This window comes from Podarcis melisellensis (assembly GCF_964234715.1).
Source record: "Podarcis melisellensis genome assembly, chromosome: 4".
NCBI classification, from domain to species: Eukaryota; Metazoa; Chordata; class Lepidosauria; order Squamata; family Lacertidae; genus Podarcis; species Podarcis melisellensis.
In genome coordinates this window covers 50,732,506-50,742,099 of record NC_138531.1, presented here as the reverse complement: position 1 = coordinate 50,742,099, position 9,594 = coordinate 50,732,506, and the positions used below count along the sequence as shown (strand labels likewise).

Here is a 9,594-nt window from a genome sequence, read left to right as displayed (position 1 = left end):
CAGTGGAGGAGAGAGTGCACATAATGTGAGGTTTATGCATGTAATACTAAACCATAGTTTAGTGTTGCATGTGAACCAGGACAAGGGGGCATTTTTGTGCTTTGCAATTCAACAAGTGAAAATTTTAGGCTATTAAATAAAGTCATTATGTTAGAGCTAGCTTCTTCCCGTGGAATGAGGAATACACACATAATCTCAAGACAGCTGGATATGCTATCTGACCTTGAAAAGTAAAACAGGGTGTTGTGGGCTTCCTTTTTTTAAAAAAAAAATCTGGCAAATACTGGATGCCACAGTGTCAAGGACAAGGAAATATGTGGATTGGATCCATTTATCAAAAAGTTTCTCACACATTTAAAAGCAGGCTTAACAGATCAGAAATGCAAGTTCTGCATTCTCATGTGATCACAACTGATCAGGGTTTTCAGGATACAAAAATATGGGAGGAAAATAATGGTGAGGGAGAAATCATATCTGATGAAACCACATGGCTGCTTAATATATGATCAAGGAGCTAGGAAACAACCCAAAATTCAATACAGAGGCCAATCAACATTCAGGGTTTGCTGTGCCTGAGTTTATGAGCTCTTAGAAAAATGGGTACACCTTCATTGTGGCTGCTGGCAGGGCTGGCCCTATCTTTAGGCAGAGTGAGATCAGTTAACTCAGGTGGAAGATGCTGAAGGGAAGAGATTGGTGGGAACATGTTGGAGGAGAGAGCTGTTTGTGCCATGCATGGCCCTGCCCTGCCCAGTTCCCCCTGCTGCTATTAAGCGTAGTGGCAGATTGAAATGCTTCAACTGCAGTCTGATCAGATTCTCTATATGAAATGAATGGTGTACTATTTTGCCTTTTGCCTCAGGCAGGAAAATGTCTTGGGCCAGCCCCGGCTGCTAGATAGATTCTAGAATCACAGTTGGCTTGGAGGGCTGCCTAGTAACTTTGATACCTATTGAAAACATCAATACAGTCCGAAAGATGTGAAAGCCAGAAGATGAATTCAAACACATGTCAGATTGTCAAAACTAGGATCCTTTATTCATTTTAGTTAGGGTTGTCCTTAGAAGATCACTTGGACAAATATCCAAGCATGTTAAGCAAAGTGCTAGGAGTGTGGAGTAAAATTTGCTAATGCTAGAGTGTGCAATGTGTGGTCCTACAAATCAACTTTAGCTGCTGTGGCACAAGGTTTGCATTGTAACCTGCATTGTAGTGCTTGTGCACTAAGCAAGATAACAAAAACCATGTAAACTATGTCACAATGTGGAACAGAAAATGAAACATACATTTCCCCCTTGTTTTCTCTAGGGCTGGCACACTAGCCTAGGGAAAAGTGCCTTCCTGCGTCCCATAATATAACAATCCATTGGGATTTGAGCAAAAAAAACAACTACCAAAAAACCCACAGGCAACAGTACTTCATAGTATATCAGCACCCAGTGATCTAGTTCTGTGACCATCTCTGTTGTTTCAGGGGAAAGGGAAAATGTCTACAAACTTGAGAAGCAAATGTTGACATCAATAGCATCCATTTCAAAGACATCATACTATGAATATTCATCAGTTCTCATAATTGCATCCATTTAAAATTTGACTTTAAACAGCTTTTTCCCCCTCACAGAAAGTCCCTGAGAGATATTTTTTTTGCCTCTCCAATGGTTAAAAAAAGCTTCTTCCAGTCAAGTCAGTGTGCGTTATAATTCTACAAAGTCTACAAGATCCAGTGCTAAATAAATACAGCCTAAGTGGAAACAAGGCAAGGCAATGCAAACACACAGATAAAGGCAGAAGACCCTTTTATTTCGCATAGACAAAATGCAAAGAGTGTCTCATTAAATTAATATAAAAAGAAAATAACTGCCAAAACCAAACTGCTTCCCCCTCCCTTCCCCACTTCACTGACTGACAGCACTCATCCTAATTAACAATAAAAGAAAAGGAAAAATAACTGATCAAGGACCCATTTTCTAGTTTTAAAAAAAATTGTGCAAAACATGACAAAAGGGTTTTGTTTTTGTCTTTCTCAAATAAATATTCCTTCTAAATTCACAAACAGGGTGGTTTTTTAAAAAATTGTTTTCGTTACTTGTGTGTGATGGAACTCCCAGTTTAAAATATTTTATTTAGTCCCCATGCACTTTGTAGAAAATCAGTAAAAACACAAAAGCTTGTGAATATCAGAAAAACTGGACAACCTTTTCTCAAAAAATTCAGGAGGTCCAGTCAGATGAAGCTCACACTCAGACAGAAAAAAAGCAGGAGAGTCTTTGCACTGTCTGTAGGTTGCATTTGTGTCCCAAATATTTTGGCAATCTTCTTCTTTAATTATAAATATTGGAATTCAATAAAAAAGGTAGCTTTGATTGGATTTCTTTTTAAATAACCGTTAAGTATTTACAGCCACTGTCCAGCCATGCTCTCTCTTTGTTATACCAGGGTGTAAGATTTTGCGTAGGGATTGTTTCCTTTCAAGTGGCTCCGGGAGTCCAGAAGGGATTCTTGGGAGCTGCTCATTTTAGCTGCCTGTCCTAGCTCAGCTCCTTCTCGCTGAGGTAATGTTGCTACGGCACCAGGTTGCCATGACTGTACTTCTCTTGTGGATGAAGTCTCCATAGGTATTGGCTCCAAGACTGTTGGGCGCTTCAAGGTCCGGCTTTTCTGAGGTTCCAGGCAGGTCTGTCCTAAACCCAGGTCTCTGCTAGTGCCTGGAGCACCTCGGTTTAACAAGAAGTCCATTCTAAGATACGGCGGCAAATGCATGAGGTCACCTGTTCAGGGAAGGAGGGGAGGGGGAAAGAAAATGAGAGTTTCTTAGTTACTTTCCTGTATACAGAAAGCTTATATCCAATGCAGAAATAAGTATTATTCCCCTATCTAGTCACCCACTGTAAAACATAGCCTAGCTTGTTCACAGCATCAGTTTTTCAAGAGATTAACATCAATTTAAAGAACTATTGATCCATGAAATATGAGGACAACTTGATGCTTATTTCAGTACAAAACTAATATGCACTGGGTGGAAAGCAGGCAACTTTCAGGCAACTTCTACCATTGTTGATGAGCAGGGCTTACAGTATCAGAATTTCCTGGTCAGAACTAAAGAACTATATGGTGCAGGGAGGTCCTGATCGGGTGCTGTTTTGTGGAAACCTTACCTGCTAGCTTTCTGCATGGTAAAAGCAGGAGATGTGACAGGAGCGATCATTAGTACCGCTCCAAGCTGTTGCAATAACACCTCCATTCCTACCTGGTCGGGGGGCATCTAAGCTCATTTTCTTCTCTGGCTCGCTCCCACAAATACTGCAGCATCAAAACCTGGCTTGTTTGACTCCTGAACTGACATGCCAAACATCACCTTCATAGCAAACAGTTCACCGGTGCTCATGACACTTCCTGGTTTTGCTAAAGACTGCAAAAATGAGGGGAGGGCGCAATATATGGCTCATCATGGGCTTGTTTGGTCAGGTGATAATATACACTACAAGCTTGATCTGAATATAGATAAGTTTCTTCCAGCTATAGAGTTTATCCATATTGAAAACAGTTTTAAAACAAATTAATCCTAGCAGTTCACTAATGTATCAATGTGGATCCAATATGCTTGTGTCTCAAGAGTTAGCTGCCCAAACTGCATCCATGTATAACAGAAATAAGCCAGAGGTTTTTCCCGTACAGCATATTCCTAATAATAGCACAGTTAGTTCCATGAACTACTTGCAAAGGGGAGACTTGGAGGCTGGTCTGTGCCATAAACAGAGTTCAGTTAGAAAGTGTGTTGAGCTAAACACATGACACAAAGTTTTCCCCCTCCTGTCTAAACTTAATAATACAAAAAGCTGCCCAGTAATTAAAGATAAAGCAGATTCCTTAGTTGGCTTCATATAAGCAACAACTATGCTATTGTTACCAAAATGACAAATAGTTCCTGTTCTCTTCCTGATTTACTGTCACAGAAAGAGAAAATCATTCAGAAGTTTGGACAGAATCTCTGTTTATTCCTGCAGGCTTTGCTTGGTGCCATATGCTTTTTTGCAGCTAAGTTTCCAACACAGATGTATGGTGCACTATTTTTAGAATAGTGTGCGCTTCTTGTCTTAGGAATAGATTAGCATACTTTAGCATTTACATAAGGCTACCCATTGGAAATAGAATAGTAAGGGCCTGAGGGTCTTACAATTGCCAATTTATATTTCTCTAATTCATTTCACCCTAAACTACTTTGGATGCATAAAAATTCATTTGAGCTAAAACAAAAACACAGGAAGCAGCACAGAACAATGGGACTCAGGAAGAAGAGTCAGAGGTGAGACCAACATACTGAGGGTAGAATAAGCGTTTCCAGAGCCCTCTTTTTCTTTAGCAAACTAGGGAACAAAAAGACTTAGGGCCTATCAATATAAAAGACTTAAAGTGGTTTAATATCCTATCCAGCCTTCTGCAACCTATGACTCCCATGAGACCAGCTACCATGGCAGATGGTCAGGGATGATGGGATTTCTAGTCCCAAACATGTGGAGAGCACCAGGTTGGGGAAAGTCAACATGCTGCCTCCTGGGAAGTCTATGTGCTATAGTCCTGTGAGAAGAGCTAGGGAATATTCTTTAAAAAGCATGAAAGTATAATTTTCAATATTCTTATTATTGAAACTGTTATAAATCTAATATGTGTAATTTGCTTTTAGAATTTGCCTAGAGGGCATCTTCTTCTACAGCTGATTTTATGGCATAGCTATAGGAACATCCGAGGAAGTGGTCTGAGCTAGAGGGGTTTTATGATACAGTTGCTGTTTCAGACTGTGACATCTAGGGATGAACACATGCCTTTTTTTGTCCATTTCTGGCAGCTTCATTCATTTTGTTTCTCATTTGTTACTATCGCGTTCATTTTCTCTCATTCATTTCATTTCAACACTAATCGCAACAGAGACTAAGCCTGTTCTGAAGCCTGTAGCTTTCAGGTTTTCTATCCAAGTGGCACACAGTGTGCTGGTAGTGTAACTACACTTCATGCAATATTAGATCTACCAAATTTCAGACAGATTGGACAAAGTCTTGGGATTTTATGAGTACCCCAAAAGAGGATGATATCCTTTAGCAAGCTTCCTATTGCTTTATGCTTTAGACTGACCAGCTTTCATAGCTGTACTCAGCCAAATGCATGAGAGCACAAACTCTCTAGGTGGCACAGAGCTACACACACACACGCACACACCCAACACCAACCAACCATTCCTATGCATCCTGCCACCATCTTTGCTCTTGACCCTTGCATATTTAGTGCAAAGGTCTGAAGTCACATTCTCAGCAGATTCAATTTAGATATTCAGCTGAATGCACAAAAGGTTGGGAGTGGAAATAACCATGTGTCTGGTGATGTTGGGTTGGCGTACACAGCCCCATGTCCCTCCACACAGTCTGCACACTCATGCGTTTGGCCCATGAACAGGGCTCAGGCCTTGTCACTTTCAGAGCACTTGAAACTTTCCCCTCCCTACAGAATATTATCTGGCTGTATCCATTTGCTAAGCAATGCAATACTTCTCAGCAGCTTCAGGAATCCTTCTGATGAGAGACAAATGGAGAAAATGAAAATAAACCATTTTGATTTGTTTTCCCTAATTGTTTCAATATTTTCAGTCGTTTCTCACAGAAACAAATGGGGATGCATTCGTTTTAAACTCATTCTAGATATGAAAACACACTCTGACATTATTTCAGCCAGGGCCACTGAACCAAGTGTGTGCGTACAGAGGATACGCATATATCGGGCTTCATGCTAGCAGGGCCCTTAGCAAAAAAAATGTCATCTGGACATTTCTGAAGGCAGAGCAAAAATCACAGAGGCAGCTCTAATGCTTCAGTGGTAGGCAGCTCCATTGCTAAGGATTACTATTGCTTAATCTGGGCTTCCTCAAACTTGACCGTCCAGGTGTTTTTGGTCTACAACTCCCATGATCCCTAGCTAGCAGGACCAGTGGTCAGGGATGATGGGAATTGTAGTCTCAAAAATATCTGGAGTGCCAAGGCTGAGGAAGCCTGGCTTAATCACTCTTGCTAAGTAATCAGAGGCAGGAAGGCTGATCACCCCCACCTGTGACTCAGGAGGAGCCCTTCCCAGGTCAGCAGAGAAAGCAAGAGAAGCCAGATGAAGGAGGTATGTTTGGTATGTTTGCTTAAATGCTTTCCTCATGTCCACATTATTTCATTCACTCCCCAAGTGTGCTGCCCTACAGAATAAACCACAATTAGTTGGCTTTGGTACGTTTTACTTGGAAGTATTTCCCTTGAAATAATGTTTTCCTTTCTGCTGGGGCAAATGGTGATATTGCAAACCCCCACCCCACAGTTTTCCATGTTTCCCACAGAGCCGGTGCTGGTCTACTTGTAATCACTGGGCTGTTATTTATGAATATGTAGTAACCATAAAACAAAACTATAAAATACAAAACGTATCAAATACAATAATAAAACATTTACTTACTTACAGCTGCAGCAAGTTAAAATTCCTCTAGCATGTACTTTAACATAAGTTCTTTTTTATAATCCCAGCTGGCAAAATGTTTTGTGCTTAGAAATATATTGAATCTGCACATAGTTGTTGTATATTTGTATCTTAATTTTCCTTCCCAGGCGCTCAAGGCATGAACATTTGCCCCTTTTCCCCTTTATATCTTCACAACAGTCCTGTGAGGTAGGCAAGTCTTACAGTTGGTAGTTCAGACACCGAACATACTGCACTTTGAATATTTTTTGCTTGTTCTGATTTGTCAGGGTTGGCGAACTTTTGGTTTGTTTTAGTATTTTTGCTGTAAATATCAGGACTACAGAATGATGCAATTTAAGCAAGGAGTCTGTTTTCTGGTGGCTTCTTCTTTACATGATCTATAAATAATGTTAATTAAGAACATAAGAGCTGCCTGCTGGATCAGGCCGATGGTCTGCGTTGTCCCACATGCTGTTCTCACAGTGACCAACCAGATGACTATGAGAAGCCCCAGCATAGCACCTGATTGCAATGGCACTCTCCCCTCCTATGGTTTCTATGAACTGCTATTCAAAACCACGCTGCCTCCAACTGAGGAGGCAGAGCATAGCTATCATGGCAGTAACCATTGATAGCTTTATCCTTCATAAATTTGTGTATTCCTCTTTTAAAGCTATCCATGTTGGTGGCTCCTGCTGAAGTAGGTGCTGTGTGACATGCTTTTCTACCGGAGCTCAAGGCTGAGCACATTATTGTCTCCTTCCCTCCTTTTCTAATTGCAACAGCCCTGCAAGGTAGGGCAGGCCAAGTTAATACATGTATATAAGCAGAAGTTCTTGTCAATAAATTGCAGGGGAGTGGGAGGCAGGAACGTGGGTGGCGCTGTGGTCCAAACCACAGAGCCTAGGACTTACTGATTGGAAGGTTGGTGGTTCAAATCCCTGTGACGGGGTGAGCTCCCGTTGTTCGGTCCCTGCTCCTGCCAACCTAGCAGTTCTAAAGCACGTCAAAGTGCAAGTAGATAACTAGGTACCGCTCTAGTGGGAAGGTAAACGGCGTTTCCATGTGCTGTTCTGGTTCGCCAGAAGCGGCTTAGTCATGCTGGCCACATGACCCGGAAGCTGTACGCCGGTTCCCTCGGCCAATAAAGCGAGATGAGTGTCGCAACCCCAGAGTCATGCATGACTGGACCTAACAGTCAGGGGTCCCTTTACCTTTTTAAGCAGAGGTTTTTGTCAATAAATTGCAGGGGAGTGGGAGGCAGGGCCCCCAATCCACGCACAGTGTACAAGGCCCAGGAAATCCTCTTGCCATCTCTGATCCCCCCTGATGTAGGCTGATAATCCCCAAGTCCTCTAGATTCAAAACTGCATTGAACAAGAGACCATCGCCACAACAGCTTCATTACTAAGACGGATTCTCATTTATAACAATGCATTGTAATTCTACTGCAGACACTTGCAGTATGAATTGTGGGTGATGATGCTGTGGGATTCTATTGATTATGACAAACATGAGGGTATAAATTGTGCTTTGTGCTTTTTCAATTTACCATTTTAAATCCCAATTATTTTATGCACAGCAAACGTTTTTCACACAGTGTTTAGATTTGTTTTCACATCTGTTTCCTGGTAATTGCTTGCAAGCAATGTGACATTTGCTCAAACAGTAGCCATGCATGCAGTCTCATGCATGGCTGTAATAATGTGGCAACTGGTTTGTGCTGATGGTGCTGCAGCAGAATACTGTGTGGACCCATCATGGCTTAGTACAGTCTCCCCCAGGCACAATTCCATTATAAGAGGTGCCTGCTATACTCAGGCTGGTAGGGCTGCACTCATGTGGCACTTTACATTTCTTTCGGTTTGTGCACAGGGTAGCTTTGCCCTGGTGCTTACCTGAGGTCCTTTTGCTGCACCGGCTCTCTATTGCTGGTGTGTGTAGTTTTGCATGATGTTGTTTCTAGAAAAAGTGACTGTTGCTGGCTTGTTAGCTCCAGCTGACCCCTCTGAAGAGAGGACGCAGCCCAATGGTAGTAGATTCATGTGTTTTCTATGCAGTAGACCCTAGGTTCCATCTCTGCCATCTCCAGCCAGGGCTGGGAGGGTTCCCTGCCTGAAATCCTCCAGACCTTTTGCCATTCGGCATAGACAATGTGGAGAGATGGACTATTTATCTGATTTAATAGGAGGAAGCCTCTTGGATTCCTCCTGTGTGCCACTATGAGAGTCAGTTTGTAGGCCAGAAAACAACTAGTTCAGTTGATGTGCTGATGTACCTGTCATTGTACCAAGCCTCATGGACCTTATAGACGGACTGAATAAAAAACAATACTGAAAGAGGGCTGTTCATCTTGCATTACATTTTTCCTTTTGTTAGGATCAGAGTTGGAACAAAAAGTGTTTTTGAAGGGAAATAAATATTATAGGGCTCCATCTGGAGTTTTAAGATTAAGTCTGATCAACAGAACAGATCAAAACTTAGACAATCAATTTTTTATAAAGTGGAGATTTCACAGCCAGAAATATGGAAAATGTTCAATTTTCATAATCTAAACTATTACCAGTTTCTGCACAAGATTTGTTAGATCTCGCTAAAGGACAATGCAACCAAATGATAACATTTCCAGGCAAAGCTTTAAGTAATAAGATGCTTCACTGGCTTTGATACTCTAATTACCTCTTTTCAGTGGTGTGTGTGCTTTATTAGGAATGAAAGCAAACCTTTCAGCTCAAGAGCACTGAAAATGAGTGTGCTTAATAATTCATGAACTGAGGCTTAATTACTACAAAAGCTATTCAGAAATGACATTTTTCCTAATATAACTTAAAATATTTGAGCTTTCCATTTGGATAAGAAAAGCATATGCAGCAATAAGCATCCATCCGTCCAATACACATTTTGTGGTATACATAGGCAATAACATCACCTTAAGTTAAGGACTGATTCCACTGGGACTAAGCTTGTGAGCAGTCAATGAATTGCTTCCTTGTCTGGAAAGTGCCATGAAAAATGGAAATGTTCCATTACATTTACATGGCATGAATCCAGCTAAGCGCCGTGTGCACACCTGTTTGGCGATGAACAGCTAGTGAAGGTACTTGCCCAGTG

The 9,594-nt window shown here is 41.4% G+C and overlaps 1 protein-coding gene across 1 annotated transcript in view; it reads right to left on the bottom strand.

The window, feature by feature from the left end:
* Nucleotides 1–270: 270 nt before the first annotated feature.
* The window catches only part of DSCAM (DS cell adhesion molecule), a 317,172-nt gene continuing 307,848 nt past the window's right edge, over nt 271–9,594 (bottom strand). Inside the window, exon 33 of the mRNA XM_081908715.1 lies at nt 271–2,768. Within this exon, the coding sequence (XP_081764841.1) occupies nt 2,428–2,768 (341 nt within the window). The 3' untranslated portion in view covers nt 271–2,427. The remainder of the gene's footprint in view (nt 2,769–9,594) is intronic.